This window comes from Lichenostomus cassidix, chromosome 1 (assembly GCF_008360975.1).
Source record: "Lichenostomus cassidix isolate B80296 chromosome 1, HeHo_3.0, whole genome shotgun sequence".
Lineage (NCBI taxonomy): Eukaryota > Metazoa > Chordata > Aves > Passeriformes > Meliphagidae > Lichenostomus > Lichenostomus cassidix.
Genome location: NC_139479.1, coordinates 62,239,926 through 62,265,074, shown reverse-complemented (window position 1 = coordinate 62,265,074; position 25,149 = coordinate 62,239,926). Strand labels below are relative to the sequence as shown.

Sequence of the window (25,149 nt, the reverse complement as noted above, 5' to 3'; positions counted from 1 at the left end):
GTTCCATAGGACCACTGCAAAAGAGGTTAGGTGTGCTTCATGCAAGACATTTCAGTACTGTATGCTCCAAAAGAAGGGCACTTCAGAGAACTCAGGTGAAAGGTTGCCTTTAAATCACTATTATCTAAGGCCAAGTCAATACAACCAGAAAATTCAATTGGCGCCTGAAACAAGGTACACAAAAATACAGTAACAGCAGAAGAACCTATACAAGTTCCAATGCTAAAGCACTTCAAACACCAACAACATCCATACACCTGTTACAATACACAACCCGTTCAAGGAACCATCCAATCATTTTTCCTAGATTTTGGAATTGCAATCTGGAGAGGCGGAAAGGGACAGGAGAGCAGCTGTTGTACCTGCCACCTCTGCAGGGCTAGAGCCCAAGCTGCCTTCCTGTGGCAGACCCCTGCATGTCTTTCACTGCACTAAGTTCTTAACATTAAGGCCAGTTCTTAAGAAAGTGTGGCTTCAGAGAAACATGGATCTAACAAAGCAGCTCAGTTACCCCAACAATCCGATGTTGGAAAAGTAAACTGCAAAGTATGAACTATCTGCAAAGTACATACTGCCTTGCAGCTAGTTCTCATCATTACCTCTAGAATTTATGCTTGCCCTGGAGATACATTTTTGTATAGAACACATAATCTGAATGCACAGGGTAATTACAACATTTGGTTATACAAAAATAACAAAACAAAACACCAAACCAAATAATATCGCTATTTCAGTGAGAAGTAACATCATCAGATAGAAGCTGGTTCCAGAAGGTGAACGAGGTGTGCTGCAATTTGCAGTGGAAGGGCAGTTCTCAGCAAGCCTGTCAACACAGCGTTCATCTCAATCACAACTCTTCTTCCTCTTTCCAAATAATCTCCCAGTTAGATTTTTTTTTTTAAACTGTAATCTTATATCTTATTCTACAATTACATTAACATCAAACTAAGTACACAGTTTGGCCCTATATTTTGGTAAGAAAAATTATTTACAGTGAGTAATATTCCCATAATCACCACTGAAAGAAGAATCCACAAACAAAGTGTTTTTCAAAGCTCCATTTCATCTTCTGGTTTAGCAGTGCTCAAACTATGCTGACATTATGAATGTTTTGGAATCATTTTGAATCCTTGAATATTTTCACTAGAAGTCAGAAAAGACCAATTAATTTAAGAAGTTCTGTGTTTTCTTCCCCAGATCTCTCTTAATTCTTATATTCCAGCAGACACTTCACAACAGTTTATATTTACACACAAATTGTGCGACATTATCCAGTACAACCAACGTATAGTTTTTACACTTTTCTCTTAAAAGTGAAGCTCCATCTGTCATCTGTTCCCAGTAAAAGACTGCATGATCTGCTATCTCCACGGTATCTGCCAAATAGGACAAGCTAATTGTAAGGAACTGAGATTTCCAGCACTGGAGATTGTCAATGACTGACTCCACAAAGGACATTCTGGTGACAGCAAGAATAAGCAAGAAAATAAGAGAGTTCACTATAAATCTGCGTGAAAAGACTGAGGGAATTTTGAATTTGAAAGTGTTGCTTTCCTGAGGCAAGGAAAGTTTGTCCACATCGACAAGTTTTATTCCATTCCACTGACTGGTATCAAAGCTCTTCATTGTGGGGCTGATGTCCACAGTGGAACAAGGTAAAGGGGTTTCTTTGAGCACCTTGATTTTTTCCCTGAACTCCTGCATCTGTTGCAGAAATATTATGGGTTCAGACACATCTTTGAAGGCCTCTGCAATGTTAAAAGCCATCCGCTGCTCTTGCAGAATGGTGTTCAGTTTATTGATTTCCGGATCATAGGCTTGCATCACTGCAAGCTTCATGGTCTCAAAGTCAGAGAGAATCTCATTTCGCTTCTGCTCCAGCGTGTGCTGCAGCTTCTCGAAGAACTCCTTCACTTTGTCAGAATCTTTTGTCAGCATCTGCAGAGCTTTCCTCTTACTGGTCTCTAAGGTATCCAGCCGTGAGAGGGCATCTCCACAACGCCAAGTTTCAAAGCCCTGAAACAAGGTTTCGAAAGCTCGCTTCTCCTGGGAATAAGCTTCTTCAATGGAACAGAAAACATGCTTTGTGTGGTCACCACGGGTGGCACAAACCCCACAGATCAGCTGCATGTCTGTCCGGCAAAAAATGTTAAGGGGTTGCCCGCTGTGCACTTTACACACAGGCATTTTTGGAGTTACTTTGATTTTGTTGTACTTCTCCACGATACCTTTCAGGGAATAGTTGACCTGCAAGCTGTTGACCCCAGTAACAGGCGTCTCCTTCCTGCATGTGGGGCACTTGAAAGGGGATGGCCTCCAAAGCACATTTCGCACATTTCCCTCAAGAATTCCTTCCAGACACTTTCTGCAGAAATTGTGTGAACAGGGCAGGACACGAGGATCATCAAACAGGCTACAGCAAATGGGACAGGTGAGATCTTCCTCTAAGAGCTCCATCATATCCTAGGAAAGAGAAAAAAAGATGGTAACAGAACCTACAAAACTTATTTCTCTCTCAGGCAGACCATACAAAACCCAACCCCCATCTGAGACACGTTTCAGTGAGAAAAGGATGTATTTTTTCGCCCAGTATCCTTAAGACAGAGCTTCAGCTGGGCTTTTGCAGGCAGTCCCCCTTAGCTGTAGTATCTGGCCAGCAAACGGCAGGCACAAGAATGGTGCAGTGCTCAGGCAGAACCATTTTTTGGACTCTCAACTAGAAACACTGGAAAAGGCTTGCCAATCCCAGCGAGGATTCTGAAAGAAAACAACCCATGTACTCATAACAACAGTTCAAGACTTACATCTTTCCTTGCTGATGCAATACACAGGAACGAGATTTGCACAGAAGATACCCAGCAATACAGCCTGCTAAGATTTGATTTCTCTCTACTTGCTCCATTCATCCAAAGCTTCCAGTTTCAAACCCCATGCACTGCTTCTGTAGACTATACTAAAAGTGACTGAAAAAGGCCAACTTCAGTATTTCTGCTGCTCCAGAATACATTATGTGTCTTTTTGCTCTACTTGCAAGGCCAAAGGAGAGTTATCACTCACTTCAGGAATTAGCTTTTCTCTTGTTCCTGCAATGTTTTTAAACAACCAACTGAATGTGTTACTATTGAGCTATTCAGCACAAAGTTAAAATACTTCAAATAAGAGCTGCCCATAATCCTTGACAATTAATCATGAAACAAAACTGTTAACCAATTTTACTCATCTGCAATCTCTATTTCCAATTCCATTCTCACAGCATTCATGCCTCAATAACTTCTTTTTGTGGAGAGAACCTACAGGAAGAATATTTATCGTGTAATCCTTCCTACTGGAAAGTCTCAGGGAAGGGACCCAGCCCACTACCCTCCCCCTGCCTCTTAACTAAAGCCAAGTTCTCAGATGCAGACACCTTGTAACTTACAGCATGCTCTAAGAAAACAAATACCTAATAAAGACCAAATTAGGTGACAGTCTGTGTTAGCCAAAGCTCTCAAACACTTAGTTTTGAACTATAATTAGAAAGTTGCTCCCCTTGCATAAATTCCTTCCAAATTATACAACATATATTCATATATATGTAATAAAATTCCTTTTATAAATTGAAAGACATCACAGAAAAGTGCATCAAAGTACTGCTGTGACATCAAGGCATGTGAATGAGCTCTTAATTAGTTTTGATGTAACTACTAAGGTTTCTGTCCCCTCAAAAAAACATGAAGTGGAAAATGTGGGAGCCAAGAGGAGAACTGCAACGGAAGATTCACGCTGCACAGGACAAAAGCAATAAAATCAGTACCACTGATTGAACGAAAGAAAAGTTCACTACCAGAAAAAAAGGCAAGGTCAGTCCTGACTTTCCTTGACAAAAGGACCAATGGTCCCAGTGAGACTTCACAGTAAAAGCCATTCTTGGGAGGTGTAAGCAAACCTCCTGTGCTTTTAAAGTGAAGCGGAGTGGTTGTCACAACCCGGAAATTCAGTAGAAATTCAAGTCAGGCTGAACAGACAGCAGTCCAGGGCAGGAAACTCTTATCCTTTATTATACAGCCACCTTAACTCCAAAAACCTATCCCACTATTTAGTCATAAAAGCATTGGCTAACAAGCTCTTGACTTTTACAATGACCTTTAACCAGTTCCCAACTCTGCCAGCAAACTTCAACACAGAGTAAGGGCTAAAATCCAATTGCCACACTTGCTGGGATAGAACAAGAGAGGAGAGAATAAGGACAGAAAAGAGAGAAAGTGAAGGAAAACGGCTACCAGTCCTCAAATCCCGCATTGTGCTGCCACTATGAACAGTCCAGATGTGGGGTAAACAAAAGCCTGGGACTGATCCTCTCCCTTGTATAGTTTCCCTAGGGCACATCCCATTATTTCTCATGCCATTTTCTGCTGTTGGCACACGCACAGTGAGCCCTTTAGAGCCCTCCAGGAAATGAGCTGAGAGGGGCTGGGGGTCTCTGGTGTTCGGGGACCCCCTTTAGTGAGGTGCTCAGGACTTGACCCTTCTCTTGCCACAGGCACACGGAGCACAAGCCTCCAGGCTGATTTAAAAACCCAGCAATGAAAGGGAAGCTGGCTCACGAAAGTACTGCCCTGCCTCGGCGGGACCCTCCCACCCAATCCCAACTTTCCTGTCACAGCTCAACGGTTAGAATGGTTGAGACAAACACTGCTTGTGGGCTTATGCCCCTCCATAGGGATATTCTCTGTGCTTCTTGGAAAAAAGAGACTCTGGGAAAGTTGCCAGCTTTTTTACTCGGAACTAAGGTCATCAGGCAGAAGAAGCCACCACTACAACTGGGGACAAAATCCCAGAAAAAAGGTCTAATAACTCTAACTAATGGGTTTCCTGTAAGCCCACAGATCCCATTCAGAAACCCCATTTTCTGTGAGAAGAATGTGGTTTTGAAGCACCTCTCATGCTCTCAAAGCAACATTTCTCTTCTGTCTTTTCCCTAGTGCTAAAAATAATGGGATGACAGGAAGATGATAATTTTGTCCCTGCACTCGTGTGTTTTCCACTTTGTGAAAAGGAAGTTCTCTCTTTCCAGTTGTACTCACAGCTTTTAGCCACACTAGCAGCACAAAGATCAGATCTGCTCATGTATTAAGAGGATAATAACTACAAAACTAAAATGACAGCTTTCTACCTCCTAGTAAATGGAAATGCACAGTGCAGAAAATATTTTCTCTGGTCCATCTCCTCTACCAGGGAGGATTTTACTTCCCAGTTAAGGAGCTGCAAAAGCAGCTTTGCATGCCTGACAGCAAGGACTGCAAACCAATGCAGAAAATGCTTACTATAACATGTTCCATCAGAATTGCAGGACAAACACTGAAGATTTTCACACTCCTAAAAATATAAAAAACATACACAAAAAGCCTTCATGATCCAACTAAAACTGTTCTGTTGCATTCCAACCCCACTTATCCAATTACATAATTACGCTTTATAAATATAACTGAACTTCAAAACCTTTCTATGACATAATTAAAAATGCTGGATTTTAAAAAAATAAATGGGAAAGTCTACAAGCCTTTCCCCCACCCTCTTAGAACTCCAGAAATGCCAAACCAAAAACTCTGAAGACTTGTATGACTGGTTGGATAGATGAACTTCTGTCTTATTTAGGATATTAATTTCAGACAGTAAATTGTCTGTGGACTAAAACATCCCTTAGCAACCTGGTATTTGTGTGAGGAACTACAGCAACATTTCAGCTTCTCCACTGGAAATTTCTCTGTATAACTTCTGCCCCAGGTTTGGGGGGCCCTGGAATTCCCTACTCATAGCACATGGACCAAAAACATCTCTGGGTATAAACCCAACAGATGTCACCCATCAGAGAGAGCAACCTGCACAGTTTTATCATTAGGAAGAAGAATGGCAAAACACAGCAAACTATAAAAGCAAAAACAACCACAGTAGCTTTTTTCCACACTCCAGAGAGACATTCATTTAGCATAGTTCTCAGCACAGAAGTTAGGTTTATCAGCCAGCATCATTCTGAACGCAAAACCAGAATTTCACCAGGCTTCAAACAAAACAAAAAGATAACTCCTGAATTACAAGTTTCCTGCATGGCATCTAAGTGGTCTAAGTCAGGCCACATTTCTACAAGCAATTGAGCTAGTCAGGAGAGATCTCATCTCCCTTCCTTGGCAAGGACCCCGGTCCGTATCAGGACCCCCTATGAGCAATTTCACCAGCCTTCTGCCAGACTGGTGTGTTGAATCAGCCATAAAGAGTCCCACACAGGGGAAAGGAGATTGGAAGATCCTCCTTCCAGCAGCAATGATCTTAACCCTGTTCACTCCACTGAGAGAAACTGCAGTGTAATGGAGGGTCATTGTATACATTTTAATGTGGAACAACTGACCTCCAGGAGCAGTAGGTAAGATAGAATCACAGCATGTTAAGGGGTTGGAAAGGACTTTAAAGATCATCTAGTCCCAGCTCCCCCTACCATGGGCAGGGACACCTTCCACTAGACCAGGTTACCCAGGGCCTTATCCAACCTGGCCTTGAACAATGCCAGGATTGGGGCATCCACAACCTCCCTGGGCAACCTGTTCCAGCATCTCATCACCCTCACAGAGAAGAGTTTCTTCCTAATATCTAACCAAAACTTCCCCTCTTTCAGTTTGTACCCATTACTCCTTGTCCTCTGATGAAGAGTCCCTCTCTGGCTTCCTTGGCCCCCTCCAGATACTGGAGGCTGCTATCCAGACAGCCAAAAGACCCGGGGAAATCGCCCATGCTTTAAACCTGGTATTTCATGGCCAAAAGCTTTTCCAGGAGCACCTGGCAGATCCAGCCCATTCAGACTCCAGAAAGGCAGGAAGGTATGGAGAAATAAGCCATGTGTGTTCAGCGCGTTCACAGCCCCATGAACACGGTTCCACCCGCAGGGCTGGATGGTCTGTCGAGCGCAAGGGCTGCCCCAGCGCTGGCCCCGCGCTCACCCCCTTGTCCCTCCGACTTGGCGGAGGTTCCCTGGCTGCTCCCGGTTACAGCCAGCCCCATCGCATTCCAGCGGGGAATCGCCCCTAAACGATGGCACCGCACCCAGCCGCCGGCCCCGGCCTCCCCGGGGCTCACAGCGCTCCGCCGGGCACCGCAGCCCGGGGAAGGGAGGCCCTGTCGGTCCGCCCGCGCCCCGCGGAGCGCCGCAGGCTCACGGGGCATGGCGGCTCCGGCGGCTTCGGCCGTGGCCGCAGAACCCCCCGGGCCGGGCGCTCCTGCCGCCTCTCACAAAGCCGCGGCCTGCGCTCGCCCGTCCTGCCTCCCCCGGGCCCCGCTACTCACCATGGCGGGCCGGGGCCGCGAGGAGCCCGCGGCAGGCGGGGGAGCAGCCGCCTCGGTCACCCACAGCGCTCGGCGCCGCTCCCGCCCCGGCCGCCGCCCGCCTTCCGGGCCCGCCGCTCCCGCCCCGCCGCCCGGCCCCGGCCCCGGCCCCGGCCCCGGCCCCGGCCCCGGCCCCGGCCCCGGCCCCGGCCCCGGCCCCATCCCCATCGACCGGGAGCTGCTGCCTCGCCGACCCACCCACCTTGGCCCGCGGCCGCCGATCCAGCCGCAGGGCAGGAGCTGCTGCGGCTCTTCCTTTCTCCCGCTTGCCTGGGAGCGGCCAGGAAAGCCTCCGGGGCTGCCGGGAGAGAGGGCCGGCGGTGGATGCTGCGTGCCTAAGGCGACGGTCGAAGCTGCAGCCTGTGCCTCCTCCGAGATATATACGGGTTTCTGTTGTTTATTAACTCTGTTAAATTACACTTGAGCCCGCAGCTCACAGGCGCACGTTGTACAGCCTAAGGAGGGGCGCTGCCGGGTGGCAATCCTGCTGAGCATCTGCCACCTTCTGAAAGCACTTATTTATATATATATATATATAAAATTTGAGAAAGATATCCTTATGTGCTTCATAAAAGGATAGCGACTATTTCCTATTTACTTTAACACACTGGTTATACCATTTCCTGCTGGTGAATCTCTTCGAGAGTTAACGTGGCCTATAAAACCTGTGCAGGTTTTCTGCAATAACACTGACTAGTCCTACGGAGAGGGAGCAGAAGAAAGTCCACTTGAGAGAGCATTCTAGTTACAGGACTATGAAACTGAGTCTGGAAGTGCTGAGACTTCAGAGGACCTTTGTGTTGTGTATCTCTTCTGCAGTTCTGTTAGTTCTCAGTCAATAGAACAGTCTCACGTCCAAGTCAAAATTAACTTATTTTCAAGTTAGACTTTGGGAAATACCACATCAAAAGCTGTTCCCAAATGTACAAACTCTGTCTCCTGCATCCCTTCACTCCCCACCCACACCCACTGCTGTCACATCAGTCATCAGCACAGGGGACACTATTCACCTCCAGGAGTACCCACACAAGGAACATCACAGATCTGACCATATTTCTACCAAATGAAGCTCCTTCGCGCATCTGACATCTTTCTTCTGATTATTTAGTAATCTGGATCTTAAAAGTCATTCAATTACATGCCAAGGCTATGCTTCCCCAATTTACTGCAGTCAGTTACTCCTCACCTTCCCTCCTTGCTGCCTCACCCAAGCTGGCCTGCCTGCTCAGCTGAACTCAGTGGAAACAGTCTGACCAAGGACAAGCATTTCTGAAAATCCCTTTCAGAGTGCTTACACACTGGAGCATTTCTTCCACTGTCTACTGGAGAACAGCCCCAGGAGGTAGAGCTGCTGCACAAAAGCAACCAAGACCTCCACATGTATTTCAACATCCTGCTTCTTAATTGTCCAGCATCTTGTTTATTATTTAAAAACAAGGAATTCCAGGTAGTTTCCCTCAGCCACCTAAACTGCTTTCAAGCGATATCCCAATGTTTGTACATTTATATTTGCTGAGTACCCCTTGTCCACACTTTCCCAACAGCCACTTTTATATCAAGAATTTCTGGGTTCTGTTTATCTTCTCTGTAATTTTATGGTTAAAGATTAACAACAACATGGCATTTTAGATTTCTCACTCATTCTTTTAATATATTTCTTGTACACCTTTTTTTCCTGATATATTTTTAAAGTACACTTTATTCTCTATTAATTCCTCGGGCTGGTCCTACTCTCTCTCCTTATAAACGGAGAAGGAGCTGTATGGATGGAGGAGTGATTGCCTGCCCACATGGGATAATGCCTCTTCATCAGGTCCACCTGAAAATGTTCTTGTCCCTCCTTGCCTGTGATTTCTGCTGTTAAAGATGAAAGCTTAAACTTCTGGGCAAACACACCACAGGATTTCTGTGCCTGAAGCATAGAAACACTGCCCAGCCAGCGTTGTACTAAAGTGTCCCTCAGCTCTCCTGAGCAGGATCAAATAGAATTTGGCCATTCTTCTACTTCTTATCTGACTGACAGAGTTGCACACAACCAACTGTTTTGCACACATACAAATCCATCTTTCTATAATTTTAAACTCTGTTTCAATAGCAGCAATTTCAATAGCAGTTTGTTTATGGGCTTGAATTCCTGCACGTGAGAGCATAGTGTCTTCCCAAAGAACATCAAAGACTAGCTGTTGAAGCTTCAGGGAAAGGTTCTGGCTGATGGAAAATAACATTTGTAAATCTGTGGAGTATTTCCCTATCTAATAGACAAACAAAGCCAAGGGAAATCTAGGCTCAAAGGAGAGGCCCAGCTTGAAAGGAGGTGTTGGGATAAATGCCACTTAGCCATGGGAGGATTGAAAATACAAGGGTAGAAATTTGGAAGGAATTATATGATAGTGACAATTTCCAGGTTTTCAAGACAAGCACCATGTTTATAGTAAGACAAAGGGCAATCACTGACTGTCATCTTTAAACTACAGAGAGAACCCAGATCATGGCTTTTCTAATATGCACTGTGCCGGGAGATTTCTGAGACTGAAGCTCTGTGTTGTGGTTCAGTCAGCAACCTCAAAACTGACAGCTACTACTCTCCCTGCCTGTCCCAGCTCTGCCAGCCTCTGCAGATGTTTTACCGAGCCGATTCCACCCACTCAGCCAGCAGAACACTATTCCGTTTTCTTTGCTGAGGTGAATTTTGTGCTGATTCAACAAGTTAAATCAGTCCAATGCAAGATTAGACAATCACCAGGTCTAACACCAGAAAAGTGAGGAAAAGAGGAACAAGATTTTTCTTGTTCAGTGGCAGCAAGCCATTAACGTGACTCAAGCTGAAACAGGTAACTTTACCCTGACAGGCAGATTCTCGAGGGTTTAAGCCAAGACGAGACTGTGCTACTGGCAAAAGTGATCATTCCATCCTTTCCCCTTTCCTTAGTCATGCTTTCCTGATGCCTCCTCTCTGCTGGCTCTGACATTCATGCAGCCACACGTTAGGCTAGATCAGCTTGCCAACAGAGCTGAAAGCTAATTCAGTTTACAAAAAAAAAAAAAGTTTCCAGCAGGATCAATTTTGGCAGCCAGCTGATCCCAGCCGAACAAACACCATTGCTAGGATAAGCCAGTGAGAGGGCCTGGTTCGGTGGCAGCCTGCACACACGTCAGCATAAACCAGAAGTGCCTCCACAGGCCATAATTTCACAAATGCTTCCAGCCAGCTATTGCCAGCACTGCTGCCAAAAGTAACACAGCCTTGCCCTTCGGCCACACCAGCTGCTCATTCCAGGCTCCAGGCACCCGCTGTGCTGTGCTGGAGAAGAGCTGATTGATAAATGTAGCTGGAGTTAAAAACAGTATTATTTTTCTCCCAAATTTGTATTACACATCAGTAAAGCACCTCTGAAGCAAAGACCTCTTGGATTGTAATTGTCTCCTAGGGTGAAACTCCAGGGAAAAGAGATGAGTTGAGGGCATTTTACAGTCTTATCCTTGGCTGCAAACCTGGCTTCCCACTAAGGCTAAGGCTTCATGTCCCGTTACAGAGGTGTCAGAGCACACACAGAGTACACTCCAGCTTCAGGACACAGACTTCTTGAAGGACTCTGCTTTATTCAGCTGTGCTGGGGTGAGCATACTCTCAATCTGAAGTGGATAACATAGTCTCTCTGGGGACCTAAATATGGATATATATCTGCAAGAGCTTATAGTAGCTTGATAAGACGACACTGTACGACAACACAAATAAATTAACTATTCTAAACAGCTCCGTGTATCAAACACCTTACTGATGTAGGAATGTTTCACAACTATATTGCATCTGACTACATTTCTTTTCAACTGATACATATGGACTATATTAAACATTCCAAACAAGGGATCAGAGAAAGCAGTTTCTTGTTATTGTTCCATAAAAGCTACTTTTAATATGAATTGTAGAAATACCAGGCATTAAAAATCCATGAAGGATCATCAGTGACTGAAATTATCAACTGCTGGTTTGAGGTCTGAATTTCAGAGATTGCCTTGATATCTCCAGGATCTCTGGTGACTGTTTTAGCAGTACTGAAAAGTTCTGTAGTTTTGCCTACAGAACATTGACCCACACAGTTAACTAATATTCAGCACTTTGCCAGATTTTCCTGCGGAGGGACATGGGGGGTGGGAATCAATGATGAATTCAGTTAGCTCCTTAGTGAAATCCTATTTATTTACAAAGAATGTACAGCCACGTCCCATTTCCTTGCACGCAGAGGAAGCAAATGGGAGGGAGAACTGTGCAGCAGTCCAAGTTTGCTGCTCCAGCCAGGATGCTTGCCCAGAAGAAGCTGTCCCTTGGCTTTTTCTCAGGGCTATACACCACTGCTTCTCCCACTGTCTGCTGGCTCTTGCGTGGTGTTTCCGGTCCCAGACATGCACACAGGCAAACACAGCTGCAACCAATCTGTGCTCTTGCTGCTGTGTTCGCAAGCAGTCCCTAGAAATGTCTCCCTGACTTTCCTCAAATTAGTGCTTGCTCATATGAGTTAGCTCATCTTTGTGCTTGGCCATGCAGCCTTGTGCCATGGACAGCAGTTTCTAGTTTTTAGCTATCTTATGCCATGAAAGAGCTTAATTGCTCTTTCCTGAACAAAGCATGGCCAGCGTTCCTGTCAGTTTTCATGAGGTTTAGGATTGCCTATAGATCAAAGCTCTGCTTCAGTGGGTTTTGCTTGTATTCCATAAAGTGGAAAGAAGCGACCTCCAAAGCAAATAGAACAACGTGGAACAAAATTAATTTCCATATGTAATTTCTTCTCTGATTTGACAAGTGTCAGATTAACTGTGTAAAACAGAGGACTTCCTACAGAATGTTAATCCTCACAAGAACTACATTATGGTGAAGATTTCAAAAGTACAAGCACAACCTGTTTTTCATCTGAGACCTTGTCTGTATCATCTTCCAAACCACAGGCCTGATCCTGGGAGTGGAAGGACTGCTTTCAATAAACAAACCTTGATTTTCCAGTCCTGCACCATCATTTACTTCTGTGCAAGTTGCATGGAGACATTATTAAATCCATTCCAACATACATAATAACTATTTTTTTTCATTGGTTTTCACAGGTGTCAATGCCTCCACAAGGCATGTGGCAGCAGTGAAGCAAGTCCTCCTAGTTTTTACTAGCAAGACAAAGAGGAATTATTTTTCTGAGAACTGATTAGTCATGTATTACATTGTTGTAATGTGTGCTGCCACAATGGGAGAGAGCTGCCCTCTCCTGCAAATTTGGCATATCAGGGAACCTTTCTGAAACATACTTGTCTGAAGCCAGCAGATGTACTTTGCACGGCTAATGAAAGACAGTTGTACTTTGTGAATGAAGCTCTAAGCCAGAGAATGAAACAAGTCAATGACCATCATTTTCCTACAGTAGGTCCTCCAAATAAGTCTGCATTTGTGAAATGGATGGGAGTGGTCCTGTTCTACTAACATGGTTCCCAGACAAAATGTCTCTGCTGCTACTGTTCAGGGAAATAAAGTTAAAATGCTGCAAGCAGCAAACATGTCTAGGCATGCTGAGCATAATTTTGCTTCCAGTGTGGGAGGGGCCAAAATACTTGGCCTCCCCAGTGAAAGAAATGAACATTCAAGGAAGGCTGAATTAACCCTTGATTACCAAGCACAATTATACTTCTAAATATTGAAGGCAAGATCTTCATTTCCTTGGGGCAGTACTTTGTGCACTGTAAAGCTTTTGGTGTTCACACACTCTCTAAGCAGGCTGAAAAGCACATTTACAAATACAGTACTATCCTGCTGCAATTGTTCACCTCATCCTTCAAGAAAGGCATATGAATAAGCTACATTTCTTACCCGCTGACTTTTGCCTTACTTCCAGCACACCAGCGTAGTTTCTGCTTGCCTGTATCTGGCACCAGAGTCTTCACTCAGGGCACACGAACATCTCTGCTGCTGTTCCTGCACATCACAACACCGATCTGCCACCAGCTGCTGCCAGGGTGCTCAGGAGCTGGGCTCTGCATCTGCAGGGAGACAGGATGGGCACAGGGATGAGTTGGTCCCCGAGGCTTCCTGCTTGCCAAGCACACAGGCACTGGAATCACCGTGCTCCAAAGCAGCACCAGCAATCTTTCCAAGCTGTGGCGTGTACTTTGCCACACAAGGGCTGCAGTCTGCTGGCCTGTCAAACCAGCCTCTCCAGTTAAAGTAGTGGAGCAGGAAACTGGCAGGAAGGCACAGCCAGACACTGCTCCCCAAAGCTTCATCCCCTTGAGTCCAACAAATTTGGCAATGCTGACTTCATGTGGTGAGATGCGTTTGTATTCCCAGTGCTCATTTTGGAGAAGACAGGATGTGCTGGGGCACAGAGAAAAACATGGGACAGGGAGTCATTTGGAGCTTGAGTCTCTAAGTTTTTTTTTTGTTGTTTTTTTTCTTTTTTTTGTAAACTATATTAACATTTATCTTTCAGCATTTACTGTAACAAACCCACAGGCAATAAAAATCCCACAGTGACTCAAATGAGACTAAATTTGTGAACAACAAGCTACCAATGAGAATCCCAATGCCCTCCATATGAAATAAATAAACATCAGTTTCCACCTAATATTTACTTCTTGGAAGTTCAAGACTAATCCCATTTGGCATATTTTAAGGAAGTGAGCTCTTGACCCCAAATGTTTCTGGGCTGTAACAGTAAGTCCAATTAAAAAAAAAAAAAAAAAAAAAAAAAAGAAGCACATTTTAAAGCTGCTCTTAAAATCAGATTGGTTTTAGGCACAATTTTGAGAAAGACAGCACTTCACCTCATGTTTCAAGTAAAAGGGGGTAAGTGTAACTGATATAGCTCATCCAGACTAGTAAGAGATTTCTGGCTATGAAAGTTTGTTTTAACAAGGATTTTTGAATATCTGTATTAACCCCTGGCCCCCACAAGACAGATAATGTTGTACCAGATGGGTTACATTACTTACATCATACTTCATACTGTAATAAATTTTTAAGGGAGCCTTCGAGGTGAAATGCCCCAAAATATTACCCCAACTGAAATAATGAGAAAAAACAATTTCATCCCAAACTGGTTTGGAGATAAAATAAGCCTTCAGATGCAATTAATTAAATTACCTGCTGTCTGCAAAATATTCTAGACCAGCAGCTCATGGCACAACATTTATTTGATAGTTTTCTGTAGATAAATAAAAATGTGAAGCAGGAACAGGCTGACTTCTACAGTCACGTTATCAAATTTACTGTACTTGTTGGAGCCCAGGTTGTGGGTCCCGCTCCAGATGCTGTGTGTGTTGTAGGAATGCAGAAATAGAGGTAGAAATGCCTGTGTAACGCAAAGGCCACAAGTGATGTTACAGCTTTTTAAATTACATGGTATTCTGTCTCTGTGAAAGGGACTCGTAGCTGGCCCCAAACTGCTTTGCAAAACAAAGTAAGTGCAGTGATAGCACACTGGCTTTTCACTGTTAGCAGTCTTTGCAGCTGAGTTTAACTGAGTAAGTGTGGAGAGGTTTTGAACAGACGAAGAAGTACTGTAGAAGCCAAGAGCGCTGCCAGCAGTCGGGTTAAGCCTCAGTAGCTGGAAGGTGTGGGCAAGGAGGGGAAAGGGCAGCTCACAGGTGCAGCTGGCAGGCCCGGCTGGGCAACCTTTCCCTGCCTTGAGCCCGTCTGAGCTGTGCGAGGATTAACATAGAGAAAGGGCGCTGGGCGGGCGTGTGAGGGAAAAGAAAGAGGAAATAAAGTAAATGGGGCTCTTGTTACTTGGTGCCAGGAGTAACTGAGCAGTGAATGTCCATGGAGGAGACCCTTCTCACCTGTCAGGTTCATTGATGCCGTGTTTACCGCCTGCCCAGCATGAGCAGAGTCCTCTTTTTTTGTATACGTATATATGCACGTATCTATGAATTATCCTTTCCGTCATGTATATATTCTTACAACCCGTCCCTGAGGAGGCTGCGCCGCTCGCCTCACGCCACGGCGACAACTACGGAAAGAGATCTGCAGGGGCTGCACTCGTTTTCAATTAAATTTTAATTTCCGGAGGAAAGATGGGGCGTTAATGTTGATTTTTTTTCTTTTTCATTTTTTTTTCTTTTAAATGTAATTCAATTTACTTTTCCTTTCCTCTACCCGGCGCGCTCCCCAGCGCTCCCCGCCCGCCATGTCGCGGCGGGGCGGGCCAGGGGCGGGCCGGGCGGCGGCCGTTGCGCCTGCGCGGTGCGGGGGGTGCGGCCGGCCATGGCCGCCTCCGTGTTCTGCTGCTTCTCCTGGTGCCGGGATGGCGGCGCCGGGCACATCCCGCTCAAGGAGATGCCGGCCGTGCATCTGGACACGCAGCGCATGGGTGAGCGGGGCAGGGCCGCTGCCGCCGGCGGGCGGCTCCACGGCGGGCAGGGCCGCAGCCCCGGGGCGCGGTGCGGCACGGGGTAACCGCTGGGAAAGTCGCTTTAGGGCTGCTTCTGTAGCGGGAATTGGGAGTTTACAGAGGAGCAAATAAGAAAGCCTGGTTTAAAAAGTGGCTTAAAGCAGTTTGGGTTCAAAGGGAAGTTGATGGGCACAGTGAGTGTGCGGTGCGTGAGGGGCACAGGCTGCCCGGCGGGCCGTGGGCAGGGAGGGCAGGGAGGGTGGCGCAGAGCCGAGCGGTGAGTGCACAGAGTCGGTGAGGCTGGGAAACAGCTCTGCGGGCATCGAGTCCAACCTGTGACCTAACACCTCCGTGTCAGCCACACCAGGCCACCTAGTGCCACGTCCAGTCTTTCGTTTAACCCTTCCAGGCACGGAAACTCCACCTGCAGTTATGACAGTGGAAGTGAGGAAGGAGCCAGGCCGTGCAGTCTTGTCCGTGCTGCTCTGTTGTGCATTACCCTTAGCATCAGCCATCCACAAAACCATGCCCAGGCTTTGTTGAGGAGAGAAGGGGTCAGGGCCAGCAGCAGTAGAGCGGGTGAAAGAGCTGGGAGGAGTGGGTACGAGCCAGTGCTCGAACACAATTGTTAGCGACTGCCTCCCATGTGCTTGACCGTCACAACAGTACCTGAAGATGAAGTCATCCAATGGAGAAGGAAAACTTAGCAGAGGATTTTTTTCTCTCTGTATTGGCAGGCACATTTCTAATAGAAGGATTATTTCAGAGAATAACTAAATGCCTTGCAATTCCATCAGTCATTTCTACCCGATATGCTTTTCCTTCTTGTTGCAGAATGCTTTTACTCCGATGTTAGAGACAGAGTACAGGGCTTTGGTCTCACAGTGAACCCTTTCTGACTAAATTGTAAGTTATGCTTCTGATGTGGCTAAGAAAAGCATGGTAATCAGCATGGTGCCATAAAACCTAAGAGGTGAAAATTAGGTCAACTTATAGATTTTAAATAAATAAACCATAGTGGAAAGATGAACTAGCCTGTAAACAACCTTCCTTCTCTTGCTTCAAAGCACAGCCCATCATCGTAGTTCTCACAGACTAATGAAGCTTTTACTTGGGGCAGAAGGAACAAAAACTGTTCTCAATGTTTAGGGCTTTTGAGGGCTGCTTCCAGACTTCTAAAAATGTTTTGAAGATCTGTGGGGTTTTCTTTTCTTCTTGCAGGAACAGATGTCGTCATTGTTAAAAATGGCAGAAGAATATGTGGCACAGGAGGCTGCTTGGCCAATGCACCTTTGCATCAGAACAAGAGCTATTTTGAGTTTAAAATCCAGTCCACAGGTTAGTCAACAAAAAATGTACAACTTTAAACTTGGAAGGCATGCCACATTGTCTGGTGGTGGTAATATCGCAAATGCTCAGCACATGCATCTTTCTAATTGCATCCTTGAACTTGTGAACATTAGAGTCATTTATAAGTTGTTACTGTGTGAAAGGAAATGTCTTTTTTTTCTTTTTTTTTAACCATGACTCTAAATTATTAGAAAGGATGGTAAGTGAATTACTAGAGGAGTGCAAATACTAAGCCCCCCACATTGTTTTGTATGCTGTTATGTGCATGTTTTTCAGTTGGCATATTTTAGAAATTATTTTTGCTTAATAAATGCTTATGACCACGTAAGACACTGTAATTATGAAGTATTTTTTTAGAGAGTGCAGTTTATCCAGTGGTATTTGTAGCTATTTATCTACCCTTATTTGCTTTTAGCAAGGGTAACACTCCTTGTGCTACCCTTTGCTTTTCAGATTAAATGTGTAGCACTTATTCCAACACTGCCTTAATCCAGAGAAGGCTTTCAGCACCTTGTTCCTTTGTTTGATCTTAAAAATATGGTCAGCTTCGCCACTACAGAGAGCACTCTAGGGTTGCCTGTATTCTAGCATTAAAAATAGGCCTGTATTTTTGAAAGCTGTTAGCAGACACTGTGAAAATGAAGCTTTCTTTCCCTAAGTATGTGTGGGGAAGGAACAAGAAGGGAGATGTTAGTCCAGAGGCAGGCCTCATGTACCAGCTGGAGCTTGATGCTGGCACTTTTTGGGTAAGGGTCGGTTGCCTTCAGGTGGGTCAGAGTGCAGGCAGCATGAACACAGATCTCTCCACAACACCTTGCAGTCCAACAAGTTGATTCATTTTAAGCTACCTGTAACTATCTTAACTTGGCAATTTTATTAGGCTTTATGTTGGGAAGAATCCATTGCAGGTGTTGTTCATACATGATCATTAGTCACACAGATACACTATCCATGTTCTTACACTTGAGAAACACGGGAAATAAACTCTTCTGATCCCTGTGAGCCATTTTTCCTCTATTCCTGTGCCCCAAGGCAGGAGAACTGTAGATGACTTAAAGTAAGTCTTTGATTTCTGGAAGTCTCTCTGCACAATCAGGGGTTATCTGGGGGGTCACCCTGACTATTGTAGTTTTCTGAAGTCTAATCACACTCTTGTCCTTTTCATTCTGGGCATATAAGTGTTAGAATAAATTATTCTACGGTTTTGCTTTCGAAACCAAGCTTCTTATATTTTTGCTTCATTTTAGTCTTCTGTAGACGAAACAGTCCCAGTTTGTTGGGATGTTTTTCATTGTCTCCTTATAGATGAAATTTTTACGTTTTCGATTGGTTTTGCTGTTTCTTCTACAATATCTCTAATAGATCTAATTTGTCTTGAGGTACAATGCTTAAAATGGATGCTCTGCTTCAGCTGCAGCAGCAGTAGGTGACCTCATCTGTTTTATACATGCTACACATCCAGAAGTTTTCCACAGGGGTAAGGCACACTCACACTCGGCATGTGGTCTGTGATAACCCCTGAACCATATTCTATGAACTGGTTGCCAAGCCACTAGTGTATTTGTGCCACTTGCTGTTCCTACTTACCTGCACTTTATAATTTAGTAAAAACAGATTTCTTTATTTCTGACCAGTTAGTCAGGATCACTTTAAACTTGAGAGGCCTCACAAGAGCTTGCAGTCCTGTCAGGTTGGGATTGGCAGCATGTTTAATCAGCACATCCTCATGTTATTCAATTAATTGATGGGAACACAGAACAGTATCTGACCTTGTGCATTCAATGCAAAACCTCAAACCCCATTTGACTCATCTTTTTTGATTTGACAGGGTGCTACTGATGAGTAATCCTGGAATAGTTTTCTAACCGCTCGTGCCTTCATATTGCTGTAACTGTCTAGACCATGTTTTTGTCATTTGACTATTTCAGTGCTGTATGAGTCTCAAAAACATTGCCAAATCAAGATCTATTATATTAACACTTTCTTCTTTTTCCATAAGACTAGTCTAACTAGCTGAAAAAGGAAAATTTGTTCTTTACAGATCCATGCTAGTTGGATTTATTTTTTGTATCCTCCTACGGTTTCAGAGTTTGTTTTCAGTATTTTTTTGGGAAAAAACATTTAGCTGAGTGGTTACAATTTTCTTTTTCAGAGATCCTTCTTTTTCAATATAGATGCTGTTTTTCTTCAGTCTCCTGTGGCTACTTGTGCTGGGTCTGGCCAGGATGGAGTAGTGTGCTTTAGATTTGTGACCAAAGCAATACTGATAACAAAACAATACTGATAACACACCAATATTTTAGCTGTTGCTGAGCAGGGTTTGCACAGCATCAAAACTTCCTCTGTTTCTCAGTCTGCACCTCCAGTGAATATGATTAGGGTTGCACAGGAGCTTGTGAGAGGACATAACCAGGTGGATGACCCAAACTAACCAAAGAGATACTCCATACCACATAATGTCTTGCTGAGGAATAAATGGGGGAGAAGAGGATTTAGGGAGGTTAGCAATCTTTTACTTGGGAATTGGCTGGGCATCAGTCTATCCATGGGAGGTGGTGGGTGATTGCCATTGCATCGCTTTGTTTTGTTGTCTCTTTCTTTAACTTCTGCTTTACTTACTAAACAATTTTTATCTTTAGCCACAAGTTTTCTTGGTTTTACTCTTCCTTCCCTCTTCTTCCATTCCACCAGGGCCTGTGGGGGGAAGGGAATGACTGGCTGGATGGTGCTTAGCTGCATACCAGAGCTAACCTTCAATAGTTCTAATATTTCCAGAAGATATTTACTGGTAGTACCATCATGGCACTAGTTAAAAAACAAATTCTTTACGCTGTCCTGCTTCAGACAGTCTTCAAAAGAACGTGGTTTTTTCCTTACTTTGTTAATGTCACATTTTAGGGATTTGGGGTATTGGAGTTGCAACCCAAAAAGCAAACTTGAATCAAATTCCACTTGGTCGAGATGTCCACAGCCTGGTGATGAGAAATGATGGAGCTCTCTATTATAACAATGAGGAGAAAAATAGGCTACCAGCAAACAACCTTCCTCAGGAGGGCGATGTGGTGGTGAGTTTCTTAAGGCTTCCTTACTTCCTCATGTGTTCCCAAATACCCCTTATTTACTGTTCTGTGGTCAAACTGGCTGTTTTAAGTCAAATTGTTCAGCTTGCATCTCCCAGTTTGGGAAGTGCTGGTATAAATTCCTGTTGTGCTTGAATGGATGAGCAGCCTGGATATGGGTAGACTTCATTCTTGGTATTGATGGGTTCCTAATGAGGGATGGACTTGACCAGAGTTTGAGAAGTAGTTTCTAATGCTCTGTTGCAGTATCTACCTGACTGATAACTCCCATCACAAGGGTCTTGCATTGTTTGGGATGGGACCTCCCTGAACAGATAAGGTGCTGGAGTGCATTAGATGGCTATGCACTATGCCCAGCTGAACTCAAGATCTCTTAGCTAACTGCTTAGTGATTAGAATGACAGAGGGGAGCAGAAATGGGTTCTGGATGATAAATTAATTGAATTTTAGCCAAACTTTAGTAGTTTGTGGGGGTATTAAGTGGGGAGGGGGTAATGTTCACTGGAAAAATGACTGAGAATGAGAGAAAATGGAGAATCTTAAATTGTTGGGGGTTTTTGTACCTTACAATTCCAGGTTTCTTAAAAGATGTTCAAGTGACTTTGTTCAAAGTGTTGTGTTTTTAGTGCTGTCATTTTCTCCCATGTCCTCTTACATATTTTCAAAAATGCATAAGAGCCATGCAATGAAATTGAGAGCATTTATCACCGCTAATTTTTCATCCTGGGTAACTTGCCTCTTTATAGCCATGGTTAGAAATGCCATCTTTAGAAGCCCCAAACAGCTAAGGTTGACATCTCCACCCTTTACCCTCAGATACTATACTGTTCTTTTAATCCTCTTCTAAAATTGTTCAAGGGCTGCAGACTGTTTCAGGGTTTAGTGAACTACTGTGGTCTGAACAGCTTCAACTAATCACAAAAAAAGTAATTGATGTGTTACTGCTAACTCGCCCATTTCCATAAATACCAATTTATTTTGTTCTGTCATGAAAATTTTTGAACTTCTGAATGACCAGACAAATTGTCATACTCAGACATACCAAAGCAGTGAGAAAAGTCCTTTAGCTAATAGATCAGTAAGTTAACTATCTTGTCAGTGTTTGCTTTCTGCTCTGTAGTCAGCATATTTATAGTGTTGTGTAAGAAACCATGGTCTGTTGCTGCCAGCAGAGTAAATGAACTGAGAGAGGTTTCCATATGGAACTATGGAAGGATAAACTTGATTGATAGCATCATTACTTGTTAAAGTTATTTCCATGAGAAGATACAAACAAGAAGATTGCAAACTGCCTCATACTCAAAATAGTTGAAAATCTTGTGTTTCTTTAACATGGGGAAGTTTGGAAATTTGTTTTGTAAACTCAGTAAAATGCAAAGTGCATTGTGCAGTACTGTGCTGCATCCCAATTGAATGGGCGTTAAGGAATCCTGAGTATTTGAAAATACAGATGTTGCTGGTCATTTATTAACCTCTAGTCCTTGGCAGGAATATATCAAATGAGATTTTCTAGGATGCTGTGGTTTGCATAATAGTGTTAAAATCTGCCTGTGGCTAAGAAAGCTAAATTAAGTAGCAGTCTTATGTGTATAAACTTGTTGATGCTTTTTTTTGTTAATTTTCTGTACTTTGTAGGGCATTACGTACGACCATGTAGAATTAAATGTATATTTAAATGGCAAGAACATGCATTGTCCAGCTTCAGGAATCAGGGGGACTGTCTATCCAGTGGTCTATGGTAAGTCAGAGATTTTCAAACTGTTTCACATTATGGACAATATTTTCATGCCAGTTCTGCTTTGTGAGCTATGTATTCTTCTCACTTAAATGGAGCAAACATCAATCATTTATTGTTGGCAACTACAACAATTAATTGCATGAAAATGCAAACCTACAAAATTACAAAAGTATATTTTTCTCTCATTTTTAATGTTGCTTAGTAGGAAAAAAACCACTGCTTACTGACTGCTTACAGTGTCCTCATCCAGCAAGCTGGGGAGTTGCTGCACTCAGTCTAAAAGTTGCCAGGTAAAAAAAATATATGAAGCAGATGGCAGACTTGTGGGTTAATCTGATTTATCTATGAAGTTTGATATTTGTGCCTTTTAATTTCACATACTTCATAAATGCCTTCAGTGTTACATAGCAATAGAATTGTTGTTTATATTTTCTTCAGTTCATCTTTGTTCCTATTTGAGCCTCATCTAAGTAGTAGCCAAAATCATTTTAGTCTTGAGATAACCCTTAGCTATGTGATGGGAATAATTTTTAATTTCATGGTGGGTTCCTAATGAACTGTTGGCGTGTTCCCATTTATATCTTGATACATTTTGATTGAAACGGAATTTTATGAACAGGAGGAAAATACTCTAGATGTGTTATAGATAGTCTTTGAAGTCTCTGAACGTAGCTGTGAGTTACTTGCTCCCAAGGCGTTAGAGTGGAAATCGTTTTCCATGGTCAAGCTGTGATATGTCCTTAAGCCACGCGGTGGCGCTGCTGAAATGCTGTGGGAGCTCCGCGGGCTCTCCTCGTGCAAAATCTTCTGCGGGAGAGATGAGTAGCTGCATCTTCTCTGTGTTTTGGAAGGGGTGTTAGGCAGCATGAAGAAGGAAGGTTGCTTTCAGAAAATAGTTGGTGGCATGTTAGCCTACTGTTAATCTTTTGTTCTCTGACTAAAGAAGCTCCATGCCTGGGGAATGCAGTGACCTTTTGTTGCCAGGCTCTTTTTATCTTCTTCCATAAGTGGGCATAATTTCATCATAATTATCGTGTCTCCTACATGTAGCTATAACTTGAAGCCTGCAAGTTGCTTTTGTACACTATTCACTTGGTATAAACTTCAACTATAAATGTCCTTAATTTAATGAATTATGTCCTTAATTTAGTGAACTTCTTCTAGTCCTGTGGAAGGATTTGGTCATAGAGAAGAGAGTTTTTCAGGCATTTACCCTATTCAGACTAGAACTACAGATCTCTTTTTAAAATAAACATGATAGATTAGGCAAATGAAGTGTCAAGCTTGAGAAGATAAAAAAATTGACTTAAAGGTTATTCCCTACAGCAGCCCTACTTCAGCACTTTACTGGAAGCAAGACACAAACACTGCATAAGTACTAGAGAACTGTACAAATACACTGATAGGAGTTTTTACTGAGCCTAGGAGGGAAAAATTCTGACCTTGGCTTTGAGATAGCTGAATTCCAAAACAGGGAGATGAAGCTTTTCTTGTTTGATATAATGTTGATAGTGTGACAGGTTCATCTCAGAAGCTGTCTTAGAAAGAGACGTTGCTTTTCTGACTAGTTGGGTGTTGCTAGTGAATTACACAAAAGCATTGCCCTGAAAATACTCAGCAATTTTTGTTTTATATTCTACATTCAAAGTACTATTGCAGGTAGGTAGATTATGCAGGGGGTCAAAACTGGGAGAAGTTTTGTAAAAAAACACATTGACTTCCAACTTAAAGAAGCAGTCAAAGAAGCTCTCTTTGGATCACATGCTAAAACTGATGGTTTGATACCCACCACTGCAGACATCTGAAACTTTATAAACCTCCAAAAAGCCATTGTAGACAGCTGAATCTCCAGCAGAATTAAGAAGTGGACAGAAAATTATGCACCCAAATAGATGACATTCCTGCAAGGTGTATCTGGTAGTGTCCTTAATCTGTATATTTCCAGGAAATAGAGTAGAAAATTTGGAATCAATAGCCTGAAGCCCTGCTAATACTCACAGTGAAATTAGACATTGGTTTCTCATTGACTTCACCAAGGATCATTACCAAGTAAACAGCAGAAAAGACAAGTGATTTGCTTTCCTGGCATATGTGTAGGGCCTTACCAAATTCACTGAAGAGATTTCTTTTAATAGTGTATGTGTCATGGATGCACAGAAGAAATTCCTCATGGTTTGAGCACAGTCTACTGTCTAGTAAGATGGTGTCATAGAGGATCAAACTGTATGTGTTCCTTCTCTAATTCCCTTTTTTTGGTTCTCTTCTGCAGTTGATGACAGTGCCATTCTGGATTGTCAGTTCAGTGAATTTTATCATACACCTCCACCCGGGTTTGAAAAGATTCTTTTTGAGCAGCAGATCTTCTGAATGTCTTCATACTGAGAATTTGCACCCTGCACTGTTACAAAAGCTTTGTCATCTTGAAGCCTCACTTTTAGGAAACATACCTGTATTTTTAGTAAGTATTTGTGACTGTTGTCTGCAGAATAAACATGTTAACTGCAACACCAGGTAAATGTGTTGCAAATAAGAGTTTTCTGGCAATGTTTTGTGATTGAAAAAAAATGTTTTGGGGCAGGGTTTTTCTCCGATTTGTACTTGATGCATAAGGAGACTAAGGGACGTTGCTGTTGTCAGTATTACATTCAGTATTTTGAATAAACTGGAGCTCTGTAAGGCAAATAGTTCTTATGCATATGATAGCTATGGAGATGGGTAGTTATCGTTATTTTTTCCCCCCAACTTTTTTCTCACAGAAATTATGTAATTTCTTTAAAGGATGCACTGTGTTTCTAGTCTGTGATTTGGAGTTGTGGTGTCCCAGCTGTGCACAATGACTAATAATACAATGGCATAACTAGCAGCTAGATACTTTTTTTTTTGCAAGGTGTAGGTTAATCCATTCCCTGAATCTTAGACCAGCAAATACAATTTATCTAGCTTCTAGTTTCTTCTAGATTCTAATTTGCTTTTATTGTGACCAAAAAAACCCAGAATATTTTGTAGTATTACTTTTTTGTTGAACCTTAAAAAGTAAACCTGAACACTATCTGTGTTTTTGAGGACCACCATGTTGTGTTACTCTGGTAAGAGAGTAAGTATAGATCACTCAGCTTGGGTAAGCAAAGATCCAGGTGAAGGGTATGAGATGTTATGGTGAAGCCTTGCATCTAAACTGTAAATTAGATTATTCTCTTTTGGAATAGCATATTTAATTTCTTCGTGAATCATTTATAAACGGCTAAGACATTGTTCTAAAATGTGA

General features: G+C 43.2%; 2 protein-coding genes across 4 annotated transcripts; one reads left to right on the top strand and one right to left on the bottom strand.

Moving 5' to 3' along the window:
* Positions 1 to 91: 91 nt before the first annotated feature.
* Positions 92 to 15,538, bottom strand: TRIM13 (tripartite motif containing 13). 3 transcript variants are annotated; one of them, XM_085060268.1, is made up of 3 exons: positions 15,166 to 15,538; positions 13,196 to 13,365; positions 92 to 2,463 (listed from the first exon to the last, which is right to left on the bottom strand). In XM_085060268.1, the coding sequence occupies exon 3, from the start codon at positions 2,458 to 2,460 to the stop codon at positions 1,231 to 1,233; it is 1,230 nt and encodes a 409-aa protein (XP_084916394.1). In that variant the 5' UTR covers positions 2,461 to 2,463; positions 13,196 to 13,365; positions 15,166 to 15,538; the 3' UTR covers positions 92 to 1,230. The 3 variants fall into 3 exon arrangements, with proteins under 3 accessions (XP_084916394.1, XP_084916384.1, XP_084916374.1); XM_085060258.1 differs by lacking the exons at positions 13,196 to 13,365; positions 15,166 to 15,538 and adding an exon at positions 7,553 to 7,824; XM_085060248.1 differs by lacking the exons at positions 13,196 to 13,365; positions 15,166 to 15,538 and adding an exon at positions 7,312 to 7,459.
* SPRYD7 (SPRY domain containing 7) lies at positions 15,538 to 24,416 on the top strand. The gene is made up of 5 exons (XM_085060346.1): positions 15,538 to 15,695; positions 16,938 to 17,054; positions 19,965 to 20,131; positions 21,782 to 21,884; positions 24,154 to 24,416. The coding sequence occupies exons 1-5, from the start codon at positions 15,590 to 15,592 to the stop codon at positions 24,249 to 24,251; spliced, it is 591 nt and encodes a 196-aa protein (XP_084916472.1). The 5' UTR covers positions 15,538 to 15,589; the 3' UTR covers positions 24,252 to 24,416.
* Positions 24,417 to 25,149: the final 733 nt, after the last annotated feature.